General features: G+C 45.3%; 4 protein-coding genes across 4 annotated transcripts in view; 2 read left to right on the top strand and 2 right to left on the bottom strand.

Annotated features, from left to right (window-relative positions):
* The first annotated feature begins 204 nt into the window (after window positions 1–204).
* On the top strand, window positions 205–2,359 carry il17c (interleukin 17c). The gene is made up of 3 exons (XM_068603787.1): window positions 205–316; window positions 425–663; window positions 2,113–2,359. The coding sequence occupies exons 1-3, from the start codon at window positions 227–229 to the stop codon at window positions 2,357–2,359; spliced, it is 576 nt and encodes a 191-aa protein (XP_068459888.1). The 5' UTR covers window positions 205–226.
* A 1,299-nt stretch (window positions 2,360–3,658) lies between these two features.
* utp4 (UTP4 small subunit processome component) lies at window positions 3,659–12,333 on the bottom strand. Its single transcript, XM_068603049.1, has 16 exons — window positions 11,951–12,333; window positions 11,545–11,733; window positions 11,355–11,439; window positions 10,949–11,038; window positions 10,587–10,798; window positions 10,321–10,492; window positions 9,353–9,444; window positions 8,612–8,708; window positions 8,405–8,469; window positions 7,802–7,918; window positions 7,448–7,604; window positions 6,083–6,189; window positions 5,901–5,996; window positions 4,743–4,928; window positions 4,370–4,480; window positions 3,659–3,872 (listed from the first exon to the last, which is right to left on the bottom strand). Exons 1-16 carry the CDS (start codon window positions 12,107–12,109, stop codon window positions 3,756–3,758), a joined length of 2,052 nt encoding a protein of 683 aa, XP_068459150.1. The 5' UTR covers window positions 12,110–12,333; the 3' UTR covers window positions 3,659–3,755.
* An 82-nt stretch (window positions 12,334–12,415) lies between these two features.
* Window positions 12,416–15,023, top strand: chtf8 (CTF8, chromosome transmission fidelity factor 8 homolog (S. cerevisiae)). The gene is made up of 3 exons (XM_068603542.1): window positions 12,416–12,546; window positions 13,942–14,065; window positions 14,556–15,023. The coding sequence occupies exons 1-3, from the start codon at window positions 12,527–12,529 to the stop codon at window positions 14,811–14,813; spliced, it is 402 nt and encodes a 133-aa protein (XP_068459643.1). The 5' UTR covers window positions 12,416–12,526; the 3' UTR covers window positions 14,814–15,023.
* An 8,070-nt stretch (window positions 15,024–23,093) lies between these two features.
* Window positions 23,094–26,182, bottom strand: part of has3 (hyaluronan synthase 3) — a 3,874-nt gene continuing 785 nt past the window's right edge. Inside the window, exons 3-4 of the mRNA XM_068603428.1 lie at window positions 24,197–24,298; window positions 23,094–24,111 (exon numbers count right to left, since the gene is read on the bottom strand). Coding sequence (XP_068459529.1) covers window positions 23,182–24,111; window positions 24,197–24,298 — 1,032 coding nt within the window. The 3' untranslated portion in view covers window positions 23,094–23,181. The remainder of the gene's footprint in view (window positions 24,112–24,196; window positions 24,299–26,182) is intronic.

Here is a 26,182-nt window from a genome sequence, read left to right as displayed (position 1 = left end):
ATTTCCAGGGTGACGTCAGCATCTCTGCACTCAAGTGTGTGTGTGCGCAGAAAATTCCTAGGTCCCGGTGCCTTTCTATGACAGCTGCACGCGACCAGCCCTCACGCCTACCTGTGCGCGGCTCCTTTCACTGCGGAAAGAGGAAGTCCAGGAACTGAAGAGCGTTTCCTCATGCTGCTGGTTTTTCCCACATGTGCATCGTCGCAATAAATAGCAGAAGGGGAGGATGAGCAGGGCAAACGAAACACATCCTCTCGTGCAGCCAGTCAAGTCAAGTCAGTCAATCAGCAGAGAGGAGAGGATGGACATGAAGCAGGTGAGTGGACGCAGACACGCAGGACGAGGCGCTCACCGGCCCTCCAGCTGCTGACTGTCTGTCTGACTCTCTGACTGTCTGTCTGACTCTCTGTCTCTCCCTCCACAGATTCTCATCTTTAGCCTTTGCCTCGTGTCGGTGTGGACGTGCAGGATGAAGCACTGCTGTGACGAGAGCGAGCTGGCCAAGGCCGCGGAGAGGAAGCTGGAGAGCCACTACCCGCAGCCGCAGGAGCTCGTGCCCGCCGCGCAGGAGCCCGGCTCGCCCCCCTCCTGCCCGGTGGCGCTGTTCGCGCAGCAGACACCGGCGCACCTCAGCAACCGCTCCCTGTCCCCCTGGAGATACGTGTGAGTACCACGTGACGCGACGCACCTGTTGCAACTTCTCCAGATGATGCGGCACATGGGGGAGGCCAGAGACTGGGATGTGTCTCGGTGCTTGGCTTCGTAACTGTGTGTGTGTGTTCCTCAGTGATCAGATGTGTGGCTCTTGATTCACTTTTCTGATGAGCTTCCAGTTCAATGAGCTCATACGTCACACTCTCAGTTCAATAGACCAGTTGTGAGCGCGAGGTTTTAGAGGTCCTGTCCGGTTCCAATGGAGACCCCCCTTCTTTGTTTGCATGTGATGTAAAGGTGCAGCCAGGACACCTTCGTGGACAGATAAACAAGATGAGTGGAGGGGAATTCATATGTTTGCACAATGTTTGCGCGCCTCCGCGCATCCTTTTGGCTTCCTCGTGCTCGTGGACTTTACGTCCACTTTGCATCAGGCGTTGCGCGCCGATGACGCGGCCGTGTCCTCCCAGAGAAGGGAAAGTCCCCTCTCCAGTGAGGGTTGCTGCTGGCACACACACACACACACACACACACACACACACACACACACACACACACACACACACACACACACACACACACACACACACACACACACCTGCCTGGGAATGACTTGATTGCATCTCTGAGTGGAATGTGCAATAATCAGTTGCACATTAACAGCCTGCGGGTTGAGGATGGAGGGACTTTTGTTTCTGTGCTCATAGAGATTCCTAAACTTTCTAAATCCCCCTCCTAGTTCTGTCAGGTAGTTTTGTTATTAGGAAATCATGAAATGTTCCCAGACTCTGTGATCCGGCTCGTTCCCGCTGTGAGGCCTCCGTGTTCCTCCTCGTCTCCATTTCATGTGACTCTCCTCCACTACATTTCCTAAAATATGATATAGTACTTTTACTATGTTACTTCATTTCACTTCATTATCTGTCGAACAGCTTCAGGTAATTGGCAGATTCAAATTTTGCATAAATCAACTGATACGTATATTTAAAAAAGGGATCTTGAAAAAAGAAAAACACATTTCATTTAGATTTCATTTGTTGGTGGAGACAAATATGTATTTTAACATAGAAATGTATATAGAAAAATGTATATCTGAAAAAAAAATCACTTCTAAAAGATATTTTGATGGTAACTATGAACATCCAGCATGATATGAGCCAGATTCCCCCAAAAAGCCTCCTGGAGCGTCAATAAGACACCTTTTAGGAAAGATTAGGACCTAAAGAATCAGAATCTGCAACAACTATCACAGTAAAACAAAGTCTCGGTCTGTTAGGAGGAGCTTCAGTCAAAAAACTGTGTTGTTCGGTTTAGAAATAGAAAAAATATGCCAAAAGATCGTGTGAATGGGGCATGCTGGGACTTAAAATGGAAGCGGGAGGATTGTTGTGCACGGTTTCCAAAAGGTGAAGCATGATCTTGGATGAGCTGCTCACTCCTCTCCTCCTTCCTCTGCAGCCGTCGGACAATGAAGGACCACTTCCCCTCCTCCTACGCCGAGGCGCAGTGCCTGTGCTTCGGGTGCGTCCTGATCCAGGACAACAAACCGCCGGTGGAGAACCACAACTACAACTCGGTGCCCGTCATCCAGAGCCGGGTGTTCCTCAAGAAGGAGCCGTGCTCCGACGGGGAGAAGTACTACCTGAAGCCGGTGTCCGTGAAGGTAGCTGTCGGCTGCACCTGCGCCAGGCCCGCCTACAACTGAAGGAGGAGCGACACCACGACCAGCTGACCCGCCACAGCTCACGTTGTGTGTTTGTTTTAAAACGCACCAAGTCCTTTTCCAAAAGTCTACTTCGGGGGTGTCAGCCGGTACCAGAGGATTACTGAGCAGACTTCCTCAGCAGAAGTCTGACTTGGATTTATGGCACAGCCGACGCCCCCGGGATACCTACTGGGGCTTCAAAAGTTGAGCTTATAAAGTTTTTTTAAGCCTATTTATTGTCACAATGGATGACGTCATAATTTATATATTTATGTGTTTTTTTGTAGGATTTGTTTACAGCTCTGTAAACTAGGTGAACTGTGCACGTCTTTACATATTGATGGCCTTGTCATCGGAGAAAATAGCTATTGTATAGTTTGTCAAATAATAATTGATTGAATTATTCTATATTTATTTGGTGTGTTTTGTATGTGACATGTGAAGGAAACTCTATTTACTGATGTTGAATATCTTCAAGGTTTTGTCCCAGTGGGACTTTGTGAGTCTGATAAAGACGAAAGGTTCAGCTTCTTTGAAGCAAAATAAAGGAAAATGATTTGAAAAACAAGGAATTTTTCTGTTTCTATATTCTAAGGTGATGGATGCTGATGCAAGGCGACCAGACACAGGACAAAGGCCCTGGTGTGTGTGTGTGTGTGTGAGAGAGGGGGTCAGTCTTTTTCAGACAGGGAAGCCAGACTTTCCCTGGAGGCTTGACCCAAGAGTCGAGTATTTCAACATCATCATTCAGGCTTTGGATCTGTCCACTGTGGTGGGCGGGGTCTAAAAAAGTACAATAAATACACATTAGCTCCAAAAGCTTGAGTACAAAGATTTAAAACACCAAAAGGACGGCACGTTGTGGAGCAGCTCTGCAGTGGCTGTAGATGGGGCCAAATGTGGAATTTATTGTGGGCGTGTCTTTATTTCAAAATCCATTCAGTTATTATAGTCGTTGGCCTTTTTCCCAGTAGATAAAAGTACAATACAATGTGACGTATGAATCTCCTCACACGTGGTGTTGTGTGTGGAAGCTGGAGTTCAAAGTCTAAAAGTTAGTTGTGTGTTATTTTGGACATTGTGTCCAAGCAGGTTTTCCATTTCCACGCCTAAATAATGATTTATGAGTTATTATGAGTGAATATAGTTACTGTGAGTGATTCAGCAGGATCTAATGGTCAGATTTCTGCAAGTAAATTCAGATTATCGTTCATTGTTTCAATTCTTGTGACTGGTCTGAATGCACGTTCATTAAATATACACAAAACAGTATTCCGACAAATTCAAACAAAACCTGTAAATTGTATTTATTACTTTATCAAAGCATTTTGTACAAAGTGATGATACATGAACACTTTCATTGAAAATGAGTGTGGGCGTGGCCGTCTGGACTTCTTTATGTTGCAAACTTCTTCTGCCGGACGGGAGCAGGCAGCTGAGACGTGATGTCCAGCAGGGGGCGCTCCACCACCACCAGAGACTGGTCCTCCAGCAGCCTCACACACATGAGGTGCTGAGCAACAAATCAGATCAATGGATTATTAAACACAACAGAAGGTTGATTTAAAGTGTATTTGAAGTGTTTTCAGGGTCGTCGCTGGCTTTATGATTTAAAGGTTATCATTTTCGGTTGCAGGCAAAGTTTTTACAGCGATATAAAATAGATATTGAAAGACGGAAATACGATACGTAATCAAAACTATTAAAAATGTTATTAACTTTTAAATCAGAGCAACAAAAAAATCATAAATCATGGCTTCAATGTTACAGGATACGATTCATGCGTATGTTTAATTCCGGGCAACACTTAAAATGAGTGATTTTGTTGAAATATAATTTGATTTATTATATTTCCCAGACTCGAGCATTTGTACACATGATTGAGTTCAAGGACAGTCAGAAAGTTGTAAATAACGTCTGTTTCCACAGCTTCTGCCTGAGATCAACCGTGTGCTTTAAAGGGTTTTAAACCCATCCACCACCAGCGTGCCGCGGCAGGAACCCGCGTACCTTGAAGCTCTTGCATATCTTGAAGGCGTGGCTTTGAAGGATCCTCTCCGGCTCGGGAAGACTCCGCAGTGTCATCTGGTTGTAAAGCAGGTTCTTAGCTTCAGGGAGGGGCTGCAACACAAACACACAGCATCAGGATGAGTCACCCCACAGCCAGAGGGACCTGGGTTCAATCCCCGGTCCCGGGTTCTGTGTGGAGTTAGCGTCGTTCTCCGGCTTCCTCCCACTTCTCCGCTGAGGCCCACTGGAGAGCAACTCCCTGGAGGTGTGAGTGGCCGGCTGTGCCTCCAGATTAACCGCTGACATCCAGCGGCATGCAACCCTGAAGAGGATTAAGCGGTCTGGATTATGGAATCGTTTCACCCCGACGTACCAGACTCTGGTCGATGACGCAGAACATGAACGTGTCGTGCAGAAGGATGTGAGCCGGGTGTTTGGGGTTGAAGGCCACGTGGGTGACGGGCGTGTCCCTCTGCAGCCACACAGAGTGCAGCCCTCGCTTCTGCAGCCGCCGGCTCCACGCCGTGTACTCCTTCTGGACCAGAGAGTACTCGAAGAGCTGCAGCACACACACACACACACACACACACACACACACAGACACACAATAACATAAACACACAGACACACAATAACACACACAACACACAGATACAATAACATACACAACACACAGACACAATAACACACAGACACACAATAACACACACACAGACACACAATAACATACACAATAACACACACACAGACACACAATAACATACACAACACACAGACACAACACAGACACAATAACACAATAACATGCACAGACACAATAACACACAGACACACAATAACACACACAGACAAAAAAACACAGACACAATAACACACACACAAACAACAACACACAGACACAATAACACACACACACAAACAATAACACACAGACACAATAACACACACACAAACAACAACACACAGACACAATAACACACACAGACACAATAACACACACACACACACAGACACAATAACACACACACACAGACACAATAACACACACACACACAGACACAATAACACACACACACAGACACAATAACACACACACACAGACACAATAACACACACACACACAGACACAATAACACACACACACACAGACACAATAACACACACACACACAGACACAATAACACACACACAAACAACAACACACAGACACAATAACACACACACACACACACAATAACACACACACACACACACACAATAACACACACACAGACACAATAACACACACACACACACAGACACAATAACACACACACACACAGACACAATAACACACACACACACACAGACACAATAACACACACACACACACACAATAACACACAATAACACACACACACAATAACACACAATAACACACACACACAATAACACACACACACACACACAGTAAGGCCGTGTAAATGGCGAGCAGAGCGGAGGGTTGTGGGTTCATCCAGAGACGTCACAGGAAGCCCGGGGCTGCGTTTACCTGCTGGTCAGCGTGCACCACCACCAGGCTGCTGGTCGTTGGGTGGATGGCGATGGCGGTGGGACACGAGGCGTGCACGGGAACCGAACAGTGAAGCTGCCAACACAGAGACACGTCGGTGGTTGTTGCTTTGGCCACACACACACACACACACACACACACACACAGAGGGTCAAACTCACCTTCAGCTCGTGGAGGTCGTAGACCTGGACCTCGCAGTCCGTGTTCGCGGTCGCGAGCCACCTGCCGTCCTCACTGGCAGACAGCAGGTGGACGGGCTGCCTGGAGCCTGCAGGTCACACAGCAGAGGTCACACGGTGGAGAAGAAGCTGCTCCGTGACCAACGGATGCAGTGTAGTTTTCACAAAGCTCATATCTCATAAGATGCAAACACTTTGCTGGAATATGGCCTTCAGGAAAGATTCAGTATGACTGCGTTCAAAAGGCGGCGAGTTGTATCTTTGCATGAAAAGACATTTAGATTTTATCAGGATACCCGAGTCCCGATTTGATACCATCACGATACTGCGATGTATTAAATATTGCGATTTATTCCCTTTTCTTCACCGCAAATTTGCCCCAAAGGAAAAAAAAAGTCAACATATTGCAGTAAAATGGAAAAAAAAACAAGTGATTTTATTATTTCGGGCCAAAAATTTATACCAAAAGTTTACAATTGATTTAATAAAAGATACTCGTCTTCCGTGTATCGATACAATATTGCCACGCAAAGTATCGCAATACTACGCTGTATCGATTTTTTCCCCACACCTACTTAACAATAAACATTTCATAACTAGAGTTACATGTTAGTCTACATCCACAACTATCCATAAGGTCATCACTTTTGTGTGTATATTTTTGTGTCACCTCCGACAGGTTTTAACGTTGTCGGCCTCCACGGTTTGCTCTCCAATCACAGTAAAGACGGAGCTGACAGTCTACGACGGGACCGACCGTGACTGTGATGATGGAGGTGAAATCAGTGTTTTGTGAGGTCGGTGACCTTTGACCTTTGTCTGTTCATCATCCAGTCCAACAGGTCAACATCTCCCCCAAGACGTTCCAGAGATATTGCGTCCATAAGAATGAGACTTGTGTACAACCAAGCTACTTAAAAAAATGCATTTCCCGCCTCTGGGAGAAAAAAAGTGTCGCAATGACCACTGTGGACCGACAACAGGATCAAGGACGCACAAGAAAGGGACCGACATTTGATGAGCTCGGTGGATTTAATGCACGACTACGGAGGTAAACAGTGGATTTTTTAATAAGTTGCCTCTTAGAAATGACCCCCATTCACTAAAACGATCACTCCTCTTGACTGTCCAACGCGATACTCCCAAATGGTGAATGGACTTTACTTGTACATCACTTTTCTAGTCTGCCCTTCACACACTGAAGGCAGCGGCTCAGGTGTCACCTCCCCATCAGGACTAACACTCGCACACCGCTACAGGAGCAGCCTGGGGTTCAGTGTCACGTCCACGTGGACGAGCAGAGCCAGGGATCTAACCGCCGAGCCCTCTGATTGGAGGAGGACTTACCCGACTTGGGTTTTAGGGTGTGAAGGTATTTGCACTCCGGCTGGCTGAGGGCGACGACGACCACCGAGGAATTGCTGGAGGAAGCGAAGAGCCTGGAGGAGTCTGTGGAGAAGCACAGCTGGTGGGCCGAGCGAAGGTCCTTGGGTAGCTTGGACACCTAGAGGGAGGAAGAGGAGGGAGACGAGTGAGCTTCATCGTGGTCTTCCTAACCTTCATGTACCTGTTACAGTTAGCTCACGCGCTAAAGAGAGCTGGAATGTGTGCTGGTGTGTGAACAAGGACGGATCCAGAGAGTACCGTGTGTGTGTGTGTGTGTGTGTGTGTGTGTGTGTGTGTCAGTGTTGAGGGACCCACCTTGGTGATGCTGATGCTGTCGTTCTGTAATCTGTAAAGACGGAAGCTGTTGACGGTGGAGTACGCCAGCCAGCCGCCGCATGGAGACAAGGCACTGCAGCAGATGTGATCCTCACCCTGAAGAAACACACACACACACACACACACATACACACACGGCTCTGTTTTAATATCCTCGTGACGCAAAGAGGAACACAAACAATGAAGGGCAGTGAGGTCAAGTGACAGATCGTATCCTCAGGTCTACAAATAATGTCTCATTTTCAAGACAAGTCAGCCGTGTGAGGAAGTAGAGGAGCTCGTCTCGTCTGGAGCACCAACACACGTCAGATTCATACAAAACTAGATGTCATCAACACACTTTTACACGTTTGTTTTAGCATCTGAGGAGTGTTTTGGACATTAGTGCATACACAATGTTGACTAAAAGCAGCATTAACCACAAAAACCACCAGCAACAGCCTTTAAAACCACTCCAGAAAGGAGGCGTGGCTTCTTCTGACCATATATGCTGTTGATGGAAATGACGGACGGGGGAAACTGTTTTGAACGGATCGACACGGTTGGAGACGGCAGAGTTAATACACACACACACACACACACCTTCCTCTTGAGCTGGATCAGTTTCTCTGGTTGTCTCTTCACAGGAAGACTGTCACCAGGCTTTCCTGTTGTCAAACACAGTATATATAACAACTGCTCAGATTAACACAAACGTTCAATATGGCTTTACCTGTTCATCAGATCTCCTTTACTGTTATCCATCAGAATGTGAGATGTGAGATGTGTGTGTGTGTGTGTTTTCCTCACCATGTCCATCACTCTCCCCGAGTCTCCACAGCTCTAAATGATCAGGGAACTGGAAGAGCAGCAGCCCGGCTTTCTTCGCACAACACACCAGGCTTCTCTACATGGAGGACAGGCGGAGAGAAGCTTGTTGTATCTTCATGCACTTTATAAATTGCTTCATGCCGGTCGTCTCATTTTATTACGTCATATGTATGACGGCGTGTTCATTGCCCACACCGTGACGGTCGGTCCGTGAAAATGTCATCTGACAGGAAACCGGTTTGTGGCGCAAAAAAAGTTGTGGACCGCTGCTTTGAAACACTAGAGGGCGTACAAGCTAAATGAACCAGGAGGAGTCGAGCAGACAGAGAGAGTGGCCAGAGATGTGAACATAACCTGCAGGGGGAACCGGCACAAACCAACCTCCACAATAGAGGGGTTGTAATTATCTGTAAACTTATACTTCATATTCGTGGAGAGGAACAAGTCAAGTATAGAATTCATCACAAACAAACAATGTTTGGCTCTTTTTTAAGCCTCTCGAGCATTAAAAAGAGACTCGGGCTGCACAACTGCAGAGACGTGAAGTACATTTTATACGCTACATTCAAAAAGTATTCAGGGATATTCACTTTTTATTACAAATAAAAGGTCTCACGGGATGTTTTTGATGAATGTATAACAAATCAAAAGCCTCACCACTTATATAACCACATTTAAATGTCTGTATAGAATCCATCACACCACTAAACATGTACTCACATGTGGGAAAACCACTTTGTGCAGCGCGGACTCCCTGGTGTTCTTCTCCACCTTGTCCAGCAGGGGGCGCACTACCAGCTGGGTGTCCATGCCTGCAGGAGAACAAACGGTCATGTCACACCACAAGTTCATATTTATACCTGTAGTAACATTGTTTTTTTACACTGTGCAGTGAATGTTCCAGCGTTGAGGACATCGCTCAAACATACAGGCTGTCAGGATTATTCCAGGAATACGAGCGTGCACACACCGGACTAGTTACGCGACATCACAAGGCTTTATTGCAAAAGTTGAGCCAGGGTCTACTTTTTGTTTTTTGTTGCTGAAACCCTCCAATGTTAATAAATGATTCATGACATCAGTAATAGTTTGAGTCTAAATGCTGAACAGTGTAAACAAGACTAATGCCACGATGTCAGCTGACCCGACCGACGCAACATGTCGGGAAGGGAGGCCGCCATGACAGTCGACCAGCTGGGACACCTCGCCGCCGTGGACGCCGCGGGTGTCTTCTTCCCAGAAGTCGTCTCCTGGCACTTACTTTCTGATGACATCGCATTTGCGTGGCGATTCATCCAATAGTTGATGAGATATTAGTCATCAAAACTCACATGAAGGGGTGATGTTTCTCGTTGTAGATGAATTAGTTTTAGCCCCAAGAAGAATTAAACAATCTCAGAATTTACATCCAAACTAATTTCCAACCTTTACACACGTCAGAGGAGAATACCGTTCTAACCATTTCCCCCTCAAAATACTCATTTTTAATTGGTTTTCCACTTCATCTAAGCACAATTGAAACTAGATCATTAATGATGCATTTGGGCACGATATATTTCAGATAGCCGTCTCTCTTTGTTCTCTGTAACCAATCAGGCTTCAGCGGCAGTCGATCCTGTGACTGTGTGTGCGCGTATGTGTGTGTGTGTGTGTGTCTGAATAAATGACGCAGCAGCTTTGACACTGACCTCCAGACACAACGGCCGTTTCGGTGTGGACGAGCGCCCGCACATCATGCGAGTGGTTTTTAAAGGTCCTGGTTCGGACCCAATCTTTATTCTGCTGGTCGCCAGTCGAGGAGATGAACTGGAACTGAACGACCGTGCCCTCGGACGTCCCGGCTATCAGACTGCTCTGGTCCTGTTAAAATAGCATGCCGTGGAAGTTTGGCATCACTGATTCTCTGGGGATCAGCGGCTTCAGTGATGTCACTTGTACTTGGTTGCACACGTACCTGTGATACGGACAGAGCCAGTACGTCCCACTTGGTGACCAGGTGAGTTCTGACTAGAGTCCCCGTGAGTCCATCCCAGATCTGGACCTTCCCTGCAGAGTCACCGCTAATGATGGTGTGGTCAGAGAGGAAGGCGATGCTCCACACCACCACCTCTTTGCTCTTGCAGGCTCCGACCCCTCTCTCCACCAGCAGCCTGTGCGTAGCGTGGCCTGAAGTCAACCAGCAGGAAGACACGTTGACAATCATATCATATTCATTCATTCATATTCCTGATATGTCAGGAACACATGAACTTATCGTCATCATGTCATCTCCATTTGAATACTTTAACTTCAGGGCTTCAAGTTGCAGCTACTTACCCGTCTCAGCATCAAAGATTCTGATCATGTCCATCATGCCGGCTGCAATCAGTGCACCAGAGGGATGCCAGGAGAGAGAGATAACGCGACCTAGAAGAGCACAGCAAACTAATTAAACTCTGGGTGTTTCACATGGAGTCGGGTTCATTTGTTCCAGATCAAAAGGCAGGAACAAATACGTTGTTACATAATAGTTCTGGCCGGGTTTCCTTTGTCCTTGGAGGAAAACAATAATGAATAATTCGCACGACACAGTTAAAACTCCATCAGTGGTCCCTACACTCGGAGAACAAACATCAAAGATGTGTTTCCCACGTGTTGTACACATTTACAAGAGTAAATATCTGAACACAGGCATGAATATGTTCATGAATAGACATTCCCCTGAGTCCACTCGTCCTCTTACCTTTTTGCCTGTCAAGATTTCTTTGAAACTGAATCCTCTCCTCCAGAACTTCAAACATCTTCACGGTCCCGTCCTCACAGCCGACCTGAGGGAGCACGCATTCAATGAATAAGCGGCGGCCGGATGAGGCTCCTCGCCTCAAGTCCCAACCTGAGAGGAGGCATTCAGAGCATCGGGTCTCGTGACTGACCGCGAGCAGGGTTCCCTGGCTGTTGCCACTGATGGTCCAGAGCGGTCCTCCGTAGGCCTCCACCGTGTACCTGGGCCTCAGGTTCTCCAGGTCGTACTCGGTGATCTCTCCATTCAAGCCGGCGCTGAACAGACGTGGGCCCACCCAGCACAGAGCCTCCACAGCCCGGCCGTCCTGTCCCGGGATGACCTGCGCACCAGAACCGAAACCAGCTGTTGGGAGTCTCATTCATGTCGTGTAAAAACTTTCATTTACAAGACGCGGTCACCATCAAAGACCACGAGGACCGCGCGCGCATGGACCTGCGCTCACCTGCTGGGCCGTCAGCAGAGACGTAACAACCGAAGTGTCCGACGACTCTTTAGACAACACGTGGGTCACGTGGGGAGGGGATCCGGTACGTTACCTTTTCTTGGAAGTAGTTGTCAGCGAAGTTGAAGATCTCCAGAGCCCCGTCCGCCCGGGCCAGAGCCAGCCGCTCCGTGCGGCGGTTGAACGCCATGGCTCGGATAGCGGCGGGCATGTAGTCGAAGAACCGAACCCGGTGCACCTTAAACTCCCCCATGTTGACTGAAGAAGTAGCCGCTCACACGGCAGCTAGCCCGTTAGCGTGAAGCCCGCTGTCAGCTAGCGGCATCACAAAGCTCCAGGTCGGACTCACCGGGACCACGAGCGCCCCCCCGTTACACCGCGACCGGGTTTACAGCGACTAGAAGCACCGGGACCCGCTGCTGCTCGACACGGCTCTGCTCCGGACAACACACGCTGGGTAACACCGGCGGCCACGTTGAGAACCTTTGAACCGGAAGGGAATTACCCAAACAGGCTCGAAGAAGCGGAAACACGTCATCGCGCTGCGCGGGAAACGCTGCCGGAGTATAAACACAGAATGGTGCCGTTCGCTGTGCTGGGATCAGGTCACGTGGTTGATCCGCTTTTGTTCCGTTAACGTTACACGACGAGTTCTACCTCTGACAGGACGATGGTCCAGGTAGTCATAAGGTAGGAAGTCTGTGTGTGTACATGTAGAGAGGAGGTGTGTGTGTGTAGAGAGGTGTGTGTGTACATGTAGAGAGGTGTGTGTGTGTGTGTGTGTGTGTGTGTGTGTGTGTGTGTGTGTGTGTGTGTGTGTGTGTGTGTGTGTGTACATGTAGAGAGGAAGTCTGTGTGTGTACATGTAGAGAGGAGGTGTGTGTGTGTGTAGAGAGAGGAGGTGTGTGTGTGTGTGTGTGTGTGTGTGTGTGTGTGTGTGTGTGTAGAGAGGAGGTGTGTGTGTACATGTAGAGAGGAGGTGTGTGTGTACATGTAGAGAGGAGGTCTGTGTGTGTACATGTAGAGAGGTGTGTGTGTGTGTGTGTGTGTGTACATGTAGAGAGGAAGTCTGTGTGTGTACATGTAGAGAGGAGGTGTGTGTGTGTGTGTGTGTGTGTGTGTGTGTGTGTGTGTGTGTGTGTACATGTAGAGAGGTGTGTGTGTGTGTACATGTAGAGAGGAGGTGTGTGTGTGTGTGTGTGTGTGTGTGTGTGTACGTGTAGAGAGGAGGTGTGTTTGTGTACATGTAGAGAGGAAGTGTGTGTGTGTGTGTGTGTGTGTGTGTGTGTGTGTGTGTGTGTGTGTGTGTGTACATGTAGAGAGGAGGTCTGTGTGTGTACATGTAGAGAGGAGGTGTGTGTGTGTACATGTGAGAGGTGTGTGTGTGTGTGTGTACGTGAGTATATACATGTAGAGTGGAGGTCTGTGTGTGTGTGTGTGTGTGTGTGTGTGTACATGTAGAGAGGAGGTCTGTGTGTGTACATGTAGAGGTGTGTGTGTATGTGTGTGTGTGTGTGTGTGTGTGTGTGTGTGTGTGTGTGTGTGCACATGTAGAGAGGAGGTGTGTTTGTGTACATGTAGAGAGGAAGTGTGTGTGTGTGTGTGTGTACATGTAGAGAGGAGGTCTGTGTGTACATGTAGAGAGGTGTGTGTGTACGTGAATATATACATGTAGAGTGGAGGTCTGTGTGTGTCTGTGTGTGTCTGTGTGTGTCTGTGTGTGTCTGTGTGTGTGTGTGTGTGTGTGTGTGTGTGTGTGTGTGTGTGTGTGTGTGTGTACACATGTAGAGAGGAGGTGTGTGTTTCCATACTTGTAGAGCAACACTGACATTACTTCAAGTGTATGTCTGGAGGACGTCTGCACAGTTACTGACACTAAGGCTACAGACATTAAGATAACATGGATTACAGATCCTCTCTCTCTCTCTCTCTCTCTCTCTCTCTCTCTCTCTCTCTCTCTCTCTCTCTCTCTCTCTCTCTCTCTCTCTCTCCTCCAGTTCTTCTAAGACAATACAATGTACTGTTATGACTGAAAGCTTTCCTGGCTCTTTGTTGACGTCCGTGTGCGTCTCTGTGCTCCTGCAGGGGCAGTGTGGATGGCAGCAGTCCTCCAGAGTGGCTGCTGGTGGAGCTGCAGGGAGAAATGGTGTCCAGAAACAGCTCCGGTCTGGCGGGGAACGTGATGGGAGATCTGCTCTACACCAAAGAGGTGCTTTGCAAAGACACACTGAGCTTTAGAGACTCATGGCTGATCGGGGCTGGACACAAACCAGCTTCTAATATGTACAAAATATGCACATGTACTGCAAATTGTTTGATATATGTATACATGTCACATGTTCATTATGCTGACATGGCGGTATCATTTCATTAGATCTTATTACTTATAGCCAAAGATGGCCCTTCACATTTCAGAAATGTGTTATTGCACAATCACATATTGCTATTGGTCAAAATAGTCAAACTGCTAATGCTAAACAGATCCAAGACATATCAAGTTCTATTTAATGATCAAAATCTATATTGAATTAACACTCATCATGGTGATGATGAGTGTTCAAAACCTTCCTTTGCAGTTATTTAAATATCACGACCCTCCGTATTCAGACACCTTTTGTTTTAAGTTGAAAAGTCCTGAATGACTTGATGTCTCCCGCGATGCGTTCCCTGTGGTCCTCACTCATGTCTCCCTCCATCAGGGGACGCCGGTGCTTATCGTCGGACATCATATCCTCTATGGCAAGCAGCTCAAACTGGAGAAGCCCTTCGCCGTCCTCACCAAGCGTTCCAGCCACCTGCAGGACGACGGCAGCGAGGATGTCACGCAGGAAGCCATGGAAACAAACCAGCCAGCACCCGCCTCCACCTCTTACAGCGTGTCCGCCCTGATCAAACGGAAGCTGATCTTTAAGACGCGGCCCAAACCCATCATCACTAACGTACCCAAGAAGGTGTAGCGCCACTGCGTTCCTCTCTGGGTCAGAAGGGTTCCTCTCCTTCAGGAAGCGTTCTCCTGCAGTTTGAGACATTTGTTGGGTCGATACGCCAAACTTTGGAGTCTTTAATGACGCTGTTAATGAATGTTGGACTGTTTAAAGCCCCACGAGGGTCGAAATGCTGACGCATCATGTTGTGGATGGAAGACTGAAGTTTTCTGCAAAGATTAAATCAAGAATATTTGAGATTTGCAGCTTTGTTTGTTTTGTTTGTGTGTTTCATTCAGTCAATTATTACAATATTATTCTATATCATATACAAAATAGAAAGACTGAAAAGGTGAAGAGGGAGAAGCAAAAAATGCTGATGAGCACCTATCCTAAATTATTATTATTATTATTATTAGAGCAGATAATTAATTAGAAATAAATAAAACTAAATCTCACTCTCTTTATATATATGTGTATATGTATATATTTATAATAAACCAAATATATATGTATATATATATATATATGTGTATGTATATATGTGTATATATATACATATGTATGTATATATGTGTATATATATACATATGTGTGTATATATGTGTATATATACATATGTGTGTGTATATATACACATATACATATGTGTATATATATATATATATATATATATATATATATATATATTTATATATATCCTTTTTGAAAACCAAAAAAGAGTTTATTGTTCTTACATCCATGTTAGCGTCCATAATTAAACTCCTAGTAGAAATACAGCTTCTTTAAAGAAAAATAGTTTCAGCTTTTTGTACAATAAACTTATAAACATCTCTCAAGTCGTGTTTACACACATGTATTGAAAACAACCTTTGTAAACAGTCTGGCAGTGAGTTTTGTCTGCATTACTTTATAATAAACCAAATCATTCAATTTCATATCATGTGATCTGAAAAACAAAGGATTAGTGTGCTCATAGTAGCCAACATTATTAATGATGCATATCACTCGTTTTTACAACAAAACTGTTGAATTCATGAAGGTTGTGCAGATGGACTCGAATATCCAAACAAAGGAATCAGCATCTCCACCAGATGGCGACGTTGTACAGACTGGATCAGACATCTTCACTCAAGAACCACTGGACAATGTTTACAGATGATTGTTCAATAATCCTCAACTGATCCTGATAGTTTTCATTTGATGTCAGTGTCCCTGCTCTCTGCTGACCGACCTCTACTGGTACCACTTCCTCTTTCCCAGAAGGCATTGGTCATAATGATGGTGTCTCATGTCAATTAGAACACACAATGCACTTAAAACCCCTGGATGTTTACTTTTGGTCACACTGTTTTGAAGGTGTATTTAGAGGTTTTAGGTATCCCACAATTCACCCTGTTTCAGGTGCAGTAGTGCTGCTGTAGTGTTGCTCCCATACGCTGCTTCCAAGTTATCACACGCTGGATTCAGCGTGAGTATGCTTCTTTTTCAAACACTACAAATGTATGAGAGAAGCTCCTCAGACGAGTGATTTGTTGTTTCTGGATGAAACTGAATAGATTCATAAAGAGGCATTATAAATCTATAATTCTGTCAAAGATGTTTCCTTTCTTATGAATAGTAATCAGACAAAACCCTTCTTTAAGGGCACTTTTAGGTAATACATCACAGAAGTAGTGTTGAGACGACACAAGGCTCAGGGGTAGAGCCGGTTGCCCCTCCATCGAGAAGCTCGGCGGCTCGACCCCCGGCTCCTCTAGTCCATGTCGATGTGCTCTTGGGCAAGACGGCTGTGTCTTCGCTGGGTGAATGATGACATGTTGTGTAAAGTGCTTTACATCCATTTAGCATTGACTGAGTTTAGAAAGTACAGACTAGAAAAGCTACTAGTAGCTATACAAGTACAGTCCATCCACCATTTAACCTTCACAAAGTATGCATGGAAGAGTGAGCTGCAGTGAGGACCATCTGCCCTCAGACTATTGGACCAATACTGACTAACTGACCTTAAATGGGACCCTACGATAATGTCAGTGCTGTCCATCACAATCTTCATTCCCACTGAATGACTGTCAAGTGTTTGCAGCAAAGAATTGACTTCAACCAGAGTTTTTGCTGCGTTCAGATTCAGTCCACATCGGTGCACAGATTTGGCCACATGGTCACTAATGCTACGACAAAGTGAAGCAGGGCTTACAGCAGCACATTAATAACATCAAGACTCTTTCAAAGAAGTGAAAAAGAAAGCCGTGAGCCACTGAGGGATCGGTGTGGGAACAATTTTACAAATATTTCGAGCGAACAGCATTCAAACATGTTGCCAGAACGTTTGTGTTTGTTTGATGAAGGCGGCTCCGGCGTTACCCTGAAGGGAAACGCCGGCCTGTTGGTACGCGGTGACTGAAGGGACCGATTCATTCAGCTGCTGTTAAGCAGTCAGACACCTCCCACTTCTAAACAAACTGGCTTTTAAAGTCCAACCAAGAACCAGGGATGTCGTTTTATTCAGGGACTCGTAATACTCACATAACTTCAGTGAAAGAGCTCCTCGTCTGGGTTCACCCTCCAATTCAATAAAACAGGAGCTTTTTGTCAAGAGGGCCTATAAGGAAGTCCTCATTCAGATTAAAAAAGATCACGTTAATGAATTTGGGGATGATACGTTGAGAAACACGGTGATACTTAGTGATATGTGGTGGCATATAGTGAGGTAATACTCAGTGATATTTGGTGATACACAGGGAAATGTGATTACTGGGTGGTATGTAGGCATACGGGGAAATACAGGGAAATACATGGTGATACATGGTGATACAGCACATATAGAGACATGGTGACATGTGTTAACATGCTGATCTGAGCTTAAATGTGTTGATACGTGGTTATAAGTGGATGATACGCGTATATAAGTGTTTATAAGTGGTGGATATGTTGTGATGTGTAGTTATAAGTCGTGATCTGTGGTTACATGTGGCGATTTGTGGATGAAAAATGGGGATTTATGTTTCACATGATGCCGTTACCGAATAAGACGAGCCTATCGAGTCGCCTCTGGGAGCTCATGACACACTCTCGTGACTGCGTCTCGGTGGTCGAGCAGGGTTGTCCTTCAACCAGTGGATTGGCGGTTCGATCCCGCCTCACTTGCATCGTTCACTTTGAGGAAGGTTTTGCATCACGCACAGTGCTTTGATTGTTTTTTTTTCTTCTTCTTTTTTTGAAAATGATTCAGTGTGTCACCAAGGAATCCCGCCTGGTTGTGTTGCAAAGGTTGGTGACCACTTTCTGCGGCTGTGGCTCAATGGTAGAACGGGGTCGTCCTCTATGGCCGTCTACGTCCTCGTCCACATCGATGGACCCCAAATTTCTCCCGCAAGCTGTGCCTGTGGTGTGTGAATGGGTCTGAGTGATGGTCCTGATGGCAGGTGGCACCTTAGCTCCTCCCATCAGTGTATTTATGGATGGATGAACGGTTGAATGATGTAGTGTGAACGTGCTTTGAACGGACCGTTTACTATTACCGTGTATGAGACGAGGTATGACGATACACTGGAGATATCCAGTACAACCAATAGAAGCAGGTCACATGACATCAAGCTATATTTGAAAAATAAGTTACTGTGGTTCTTTATTGCATCTTCTCTATTTTTAAACACCAACATTTAAATCTCAACTAGGCATTACAATACATTTTCTGGCATCTTCACTTTTTTTTATGTACAAACAGTAAATGAACATACAAACAGGTGAATGGAAATGTACACTTTATCCTGAGGATGGCACTAAATAAACACAAAATAAAACCTCAGGAGAACATGAATATTTACCGATATCTACAGCAGGTTGTCATGAAATCCAGCCACCAGTTTTCAAGTTGATGCATCAACTGTTCCACACTGTGGAAACGTTGCTGGCACGGTGATGCTCGATAAACCTCCAGGAGCTCAGCGAGTCAAATCATCTTCTGGCGACCAATGAACTCACGGCAAACTTCATGAAACGCAGAACTAAGAGTCGTGCAATGACGTGAAGAGGCTTAACAGTGTCTGGTGGCACATACCATATAACAGACTCTCCTGGCCTTTTTTGTCTGTATCTTTACAGTAACTACTGAACAAAGGCCAAAAGGATAAAATAAATAAGCTAAAATAAGGAAGGTTTGAGATTGAGAACAAAAGGATTTTCTTTCAGTTTGGTATAAAACTACTGTTTTGTGCTTGAAAAGCTTCGTACTAATGCCATTTTTCTTTTGATTTCTACATGCTGAATGTATTCCCTACAGAGTGGCCTCCACTACATCCTTGCATATAAAAGAAAAACTGCATTATTTGTCTGCTAAAATCAACTTTTCATTCTCCAGTATCCAGTGTCTGAGAATTCATGCCTCTCATTTCATGACTCAATTCATGACTCTCTAGTTTCTCAGCGTTCCCAATCAGGAGTTTACGTCCAACGACCGAGAGGAATGGAAACTAAAGGAGATGGATCACGACAGCCTGTTTCTGTGCTGGGTATCATGTCTTCATACGAATGTTTAAACCTTGATGCTCTTGTCCGGTAATATATTTCTATTTTTTTATAAAGTGAACAGAATAGCATGGTGAAAATGGCAATGCAGTTATTTAAATCACGCGGCATTCTCCGTTTGGTATAAATGGAAGGACTGTGTCCAAAATAGGAAGCATTTTTAATGACTTTGGAAAATTCCAGTATCTTGCGACGCCCAGAGATAGAAGCAGCAGATGTCAAGAAACAAGACCTCTTGCATTGCTGGCTGACCGTCAGAAAGGAAAATCTATTTTCTTTTCACTGTCCGTCTCTGTGTTTGAACTTTCAAGTTTGGAATTATACAGCCCACCCAAAATAAATCAATGTGAGCATAAGTTAAATGACGCTGAAGCAAAAAGACATCTGTCCGTGTCGGCTGCAGATATGCTGATGACGCCTGGCAAGTGGACCGGTTGTCTGATTTAAAAAATAAATAAAATAAAATTAAAAAAAACTGTTACGTCAGAAGAAATCTCTTTGGTCTTCAGTCTTTTTTACTGTTGATGGAATACATAAAGAAAGGCTTCCTCTAGTGTAAAAGTTAAGAGAATTGTGTCCTGTAGGAACAACATTTGACACCTTTACAGGACATAAAAGCGACCACGTACAAAATCTCTGAATCACTGAATGAAACTACGATCAAACGCTCGTAAACTGAGAATTGGACCACGATGTGCATCATTAAGTTACACCAGAAAAAAACAACAAATAAACTGCATGTTACATGTTCAGAAAACGTTCGATTGTCTGCTCTAGTTAAATCATAGCTGATCCACAAAATACAGCTGCAGATGATTGTGCCGGTCGGTATGAAGGCAAATTAACGTCATGCAGAGAGAGCGCAAATGAGCTCCACGCCAGCGCGCAAATCAAACAGTTGTGCACGTAATTTACGTAGACGAGCGCTTTTGCGTCGCTCCTCTCGCGCGAGAGCAACTTTTGCTCGCGGATTTTAAGTAAATTACGTGCAAAACTGTTTGATTTGCGCGCTGGCGTGGAGCTCATTTGCGCTCTCTATTCATGACACTAATTTGCCTTCATGTTCATGGCTAATGAGAGTAAAGGAGTGCTGGTTATCAAGCTGAGGAATAACCACAAACTGTGTCAGTCCACACCAGTACATCCACTGTAATCATTCCTCACACTGCTGATGCCTCCGGTGGAGCAGGAGTCAGTAGGAATAATGTCCGTCTTGGGGAGTCAGAGACCCCCTCGATTGACACTTGAGACCGCTTGAAAGCTTCTACAGAAAAAAGTTGGGGGTCTCTGGGAAAATGTGTTACCTGGACTTGTCTTAGCATCGGTATTCATGATTAAAACTGCAAAAGGTTAACGTCTACGGACCCTTTTGCACACTGGCAGCAATGCATTACTTAGTAACTAAAGACTGCATACAAGGGATGGATGTTCATGTAGCTGCTGGTTAGTAATGCGTTGCAGTAACAAGTTGTGTAAACTTTGATGTTTAGGAGTCAGTTTGTGTGCTGTTTGTTTGTTGGACTGTTAATATTAGTTTGGTTTCTACTGCAGAGTGAGAAATGAAGCAAATGTGGCTCCAAAAGCGAGTCAATCCCCATACAATGCCCACATTTACAGCAGAAAGAAACATGTTTACAGCCTGATACAAAAATATTTTGTCCCTGTAGGTAATATCTTTGTTCATGACAACTGTATGGGGAATTTATTTCTATATAACTCACCTCTCAAAATGATATGAATGCTTAACCCGTTGAAAACTGTGGAACCAATTTTGGCTCCAGATCTCCTTTTCTCTGTGTTTGAGTCGTCGAAGGAACCCAAAATTAATTCCAATACTTGTGTTTATTGTATGTATTTGTTCAGCAAAGTCTTGGGAAAAAAATGTATATCTGCAAAAAATAAAAATCACTTTTAAAAGATATTTTGATCGTAGCTATGAGCATCCAGCATGATGTGAGTCAGATTCCCCAAAAAAGCCTCCTGGAGCGTCAATAAGACACCATTTTGGAAAGATTATGACCTAAAGAATCAGAACCTACAACAAAAATCACAATATAACAAAGTATTGTCCTGTTAGGAAGGAGTTTCAGTGTCATTTGGTTCAAAAATGGACAAATTACATATTTTATGCCAAAAGATTGTCTGAATGGGGCATGCTGGGTCTTAAAATGTTCGCGCACAGTTTGCAAAAGGTTAAAGTTCTGCATAATTGAGGTGGGTGATGTTGATTATTGTATTAAATGTTGTGTTGAGAGACTGATCAGGGACCTTGGGGGTGTGGCAAGCCTCCACCAGAAGAAGAGAAATGTGACTTCTGGCAATGAAAAATGCGGCTCACAATATTTTTCATTTTCACTGCCGGTAGCAACCGCACACATACGGACGGTGTGAGAACTGCACAGTTGATCAGGTCGAGAAATTGTCTCCCTTTGTTTTACATAAGATGCAAGGTACGGGTGTTGAGGATGTGGAGGTCTTAAGAGGCATGTTTGGCGCTGGACTGAGTAACAAAAGTAAGATAACACATTTTATTTTCATCTTTAAAAATATATTACCTCACGGCTACGCAATGACAACAGCAACCAACAACTCTGCTTATTGTTGGCAAGCAATCCTCTTTGCAACAGTGAAAGAGAGGGTGTGTATGCGGCACGCCATAGTTAATGTCAGATGTCTGTATTTGTGCCAACACTAAAGAAAAGGCCCACCTTCAAAAAAAGTATTATTTTTTTAAATGTATGCTATGTTAAGAACATTTTACCGCTTAACTAATAGTACAGCTTAGCTTTGCTCTCTTCACTGGCCTCTGTTGACGAAACAGTATCGATAATTTTCACTTTAAGTTCAGTTGCATGTTGGAAATATTCTAAATATGGCGTACACTTAAAGTGATATACATTTTCTTGGTGGGTCTTTCTTTGAGCGGGCTAAACTGTTAGCCGCTGCCTCCTCCACAGCATGACGTTACTTTGCTCCAGTGCTGGTACTCCTGTCTGCTTTTTTTAATCTGAGAGCGTGCCGACTGCCGTCTACTGGAGTTGGTACACTGACTATGGATTAGTGCCTCATGCAACTCCACTTCAAGACACCCAAACTTCCCCTTTCATGTACAATCTGTTCAAAAGTTAGCTGCAGCTAGCTATGAACTCCTGCACAAACAGTGTGTGTAGAGTGGCTTTGTGTGTGTCACTCAACAAGTTGTACCACGAGTCGTTCTTCTTCTTCTCGGTACTTTCTCGTCTCTACTTTTATGAAGAGCAGAGTTCAACGCACATTATTCAGCCCCACTTTTAAAATTTGCTTTGTATTCTGTCTGAACAGACGCACCTAAGGTGCTTGGACTTGAGAGAATTGCCTTGCTATTTTATCTCTGGTTTATTACAGAAGTTCAGGCCCGTTGCATTTGATCCCATCTCATCTTTTTCAAAATGAGGGACGCCAAAAACTGACCAACCGTTAAGTAAGACCTATGTCTCTGAGTTTCATTTTGTCCTACTTTATATTCATTAAAAGCACTGATCTGCACCCGTTCGCCACAGTTTATGGCTAACCTGGACCCCGTACGCTAATGTTCTTCTGAGCACGTCATTACTAAGTGTACGAACACTGGATCAGTTGGTTTGAATTGGCTTTTCAATGTGAAGCACCGTTGAGCAGGATATAAATTGGCGAGCTCTGTGGGATCCACTCATCGCTGAGTCTCCTCGTGTACGAGACTCCTGCTGCTCAGATTTCAGATACACACCTTTATAGCACCAATGATGAAGACGTGAGCGTGTTCGTGAATAACAGCTCGTCACTTCAGCAGTTATTCAGCAGTTTGTAGGTTCAGAAACTCGGTGCGAATGTCTTACCAGTCTCCCTGGCAGCAGAGTTATGCCTCCGCATATGGCAGGTGATACTGCTCTTCCCTCTTGTTACACCGTTTGGCTACGATTGCCAGGTAGAGCACCAGCAGAATGACCCAGTAGCAGGCGTAGAGTATTGTCCCTGCTATCAGCAAGGCTTTCTCGGTCTCACTAAACGGCTCCTGTGTTTCGCAGTAGATTGTGTACACCACACCCCCGAGCAGCACCAAAGCCCACACCGTGACAGGCACAGCGCCGATGAAGTTTACCACAATCTTCCTGCGGCCTGAAGTTCCCCATCCGGCCTTGTTGATGGTGAGCAGTGCAAATATCTTGGCAGGGAGCAAGCTGGACATGTAAAGCAAAGAGTACAGGGACATGAAGATCATCACCAGGCTGCCGCGCAGGAAACAGGCGTAGGTGGCCTTCACCATCCCGACCAGTTGGACGGTTAACAAGAAGAGCAGGATGTTCCACAGCCGTCCACGGTAGAAGAGATGGATGACGGTGGCAACCAAGAAGAAAGGGAAGAAGCCGGTGACCACGGACTCATAAGTCATCCAGAGGCTGTGCTTGTGGAACCACAGCGCGTTGTACAGCCACTCACGGAAATAAGACTTGCTCCATCGAGTCTGCTGGTTGAGCCAACGCAAATACTGGGTCGGTGTCTCCGTCTGGCACTGCGATCGCGCTGTGAATTTGGTCTTGAAGCCAAAGCTGAGCACCCGATTGGTGAGGTGGCGGTCATCACCGAAGCTGCACTTGGAGCCCAGGAAGGTCTGGTGGTACCAGGGCTCCAGGAAGCGCTGGAGCAGAGAGTTCCTATACATCCCCAGAGGCCCACTGATACACTGGACGCACCCAAAGTAGGACTGGCAGGCCCGCTCAATGTTGAAGGCCATCCAGTAGCGCACGCTGCTGAGGAAGGAGATCCAGGAGTCGTACTTGTTAAGGATCTAGAGGACAGGTGTAGGGAGCATAAGTCAACAAAGGAAGAAAAGGAAAGTGTACTCGGGTCTTCATTTATGTATTGTATTTTACCTGCACGTCTCCACCGACCCCTCCCACCATTGGGTCGTCATCAAGGATCTTCAGCATTTCTATGGTACATGCCGGGTCCAGAACTGTGTCCGAGTCACACACCTGAAAAAAGACACGAGCGCAGGGTTTCAATGATGCTGAGCCACAGACTCAGAAATATACATCCATAAATTTACGGCTGCAGGTGTTGCAGAACCCGGAGTGAAATCCATGAGAGAAATGAAAGGCTGCTGACGGATCCCAGCTTCTAGCTACACTCAACTGGGTCAGCTGTGGACATGACCTTTGACCCACACCAAGGGCACAGAGGACATGAGACAGCTGGCTATGAAGAGTACGTTTGTTCAACTTAAATCCATTGGTTTGGATTGGAAATAAGTAAATACGTTAGAGGAGAAATACACGACATTCAGAGCGTTAGCAAGTATTTGCTCAGCAAAGAGACATCCATCACCCGTAGCCGGTTGCCTTAGTCGGGCCGCGTGTGTTTTAGGTGCATGTGTGTGTAGTTGCACTGTTCATGTTGTTAGCATCAAAGCTGCTAGCAGCCGCTGCCAATATAAGAGTCATGTGGAAGCTCCGAACGTCATATTAAGAGCCGCTAAAGGTCTGATTTTCTGTGGAGACTCAACACATATTCGAGGTAAGGCACCCACAGATGAACATTTACTTTATGGTAGTATGGTAACCAAGTTAAATGGTAGTTCTACTTCAACACTGTTAGCCTTCACAGTATGCAAACAGTCGTCACTTTTCAATCAGAGGAACATTGCCATCAGTATGAGCAGCACAGAAGCAGGACACACATCCAAAGCACCAGCAATACATCTGGTTGGAGTGTGCAGATGAATATCAATTGCTCTCCAATGATGGCTTTGTAATGGGATTATTTTTGGCCGCTGAACACACACTCAGCCATCTTTAATGTTCATAGTGGAATTGGTTGTCAATGTTGGGACTGCTGCCAAAATCTGTGGTTAACTTAATATAAGAAAACGTTCTGTAAAATAGAAGAAGCAACACAGCAACAAAACATAAACAGCAGTGACATCACAAGACGGCAACACATGATAATGATAATTTATTGTCAAAGATGGTCTAATGTCTGGGAGTGGATTCCTTCTTTCTGCACTGACTACAGGTCTCTCAACGACACATCGAAATAGGTTAAGAAATGTAGCCGACAGCTGCCCGTCACATGGGTTTGCAGGCCAGTCCTGCCTGCACCAATAAGGCAGCAACATTGCCGTATCACAGAGGACGAAGCGGCAGCTATGTGTATTATATCTACGGTTTTCCCAGCAGAAGAAGGGTCCGAGCCTCACAGCAGCTTTTTGCATCAATGGATTTACATTTATAGGTAACTGGACTGCACTTGTTTAGATCTTTTCTAGTCTTCCGACCACTCAAAGCGCTTTAACAATACATGACATCATTCACCCAGTCACACCCTGATGGGGGGACGCACCATGCAAGGTACCACGGGGTTCAAACCACCGACCCTTTGATCGAAGGATGACCCACCACGCTGGGCAACAGACTCAACACATGCATTTACCCACTACCAATCCTCTATAGGGTAGAATTTATACTGTGGAGTACGTAGTGCGTCATTGTATGTGTTTTAATCGAGGGGAAAAGAGAAAATTAGTCTTTTTTGTGTTACCATTTTGAAATAACACACATTCCCCGAGAGCCCTGAGCGCAAATGTAAGCAAAGATTGGAACACACATAATTAGAGATCATTTAAAACACGTGTGTGTTCATTTTTAGATCAATTTCACTACACACTCTCTAACTAGGACGCAGTCCTATTAAACTCCACACGAGGAAAGTCACAAGGACGAATCCTGCGTTACCAAATGAAGGAAAAATTCTGAAATGATCCTCCCGTCACGCCAAGACGCGATAAAATTGTTTCATCCCAACTCCACACCACTCAAGCCCACGCTGAGAAGTTTCTCAGACTTCACATATTTCATTAT

The sequence above is a fragment of the Clinocottus analis genome, unplaced genomic scaffold, assembly GCF_023055335.1.
Source record: "Clinocottus analis isolate CAN_PGR_092001 unplaced genomic scaffold, fCliAna1.0.p SCAF_6, whole genome shotgun sequence".
Classification (NCBI taxonomy): domain Eukaryota; kingdom Metazoa; phylum Chordata; class Actinopteri; order Perciformes; family Cottidae; genus Clinocottus; species Clinocottus analis.
The sequence above is the reverse complement of the archived record's forward strand: the minus strand, read 5'-3'. Positions and strand labels throughout refer to the sequence as shown.

What these genes read in the sequence shown, in the direction of transcription:
- il17c (XM_068603787.1), top strand. Translation starts at nt 227, where the DNA reads ATGAGCAGGGCAAACGAAACACATCCTCTCGTGCAGCCAGTCAAGTCA. An exon ending in AGAGGATGGACATGAAGCAG is followed by an intron (nt 317 to 424) that starts GTGAGTGGACGC and finishes CTCCCTCCACAG; the next exon opens with ATTCTCATCTTTAGCCTTTG. An exon ending in CTGTCCCCCTGGAGATACGT is followed by an intron (nt 664 to 2,112) that starts GTGAGTACCACG and finishes CTTCCTCTGCAG; the next exon opens with CCGTCGGACAATGAAGGACC.
- chtf8 (XM_068603542.1), top strand. Translation starts at nt 12,527, where the DNA reads ATGGTCCAGGTAGTCATAAG. An exon ending in ATGGTCCAGGTAGTCATAAG is followed by an intron (nt 12,547 to 13,941) that starts GTAGGAAGTCTG and finishes GTGCTCCTGCAG; the next exon opens with GGGCAGTGTGGATGGCAGCA. An exon ending in ATCTGCTCTACACCAAAGAG is followed by an intron (nt 14,066 to 14,555) that starts GTGCTTTGCAAA and finishes TCCCTCCATCAG; the next exon opens with GGGACGCCGGTGCTTATCGT.
- utp4 (XM_068603049.1), bottom strand. Translation starts at nt 12,109, where the DNA reads ATGGGGGAGTTTAAGGTGCACCGGGTTCGGTTCTTCGACTACATGCCC. An exon ending in ACAACTACTTCCAAGAAAAG is followed by an intron (nt 11,734 to 11,950) that starts GTAACGTACCGG and finishes TCTGGTGCGCAG; the next exon opens with GTCATCCCGGGACAGGACGG. An exon ending in CGGGGAGAGTGATGGACATG is followed by an intron (nt 8,470 to 8,611) that starts GTGAGGAAAACA and finishes GTTTGACAACAG; the next exon opens with GAAAGCCTGGTGACAGTCTT.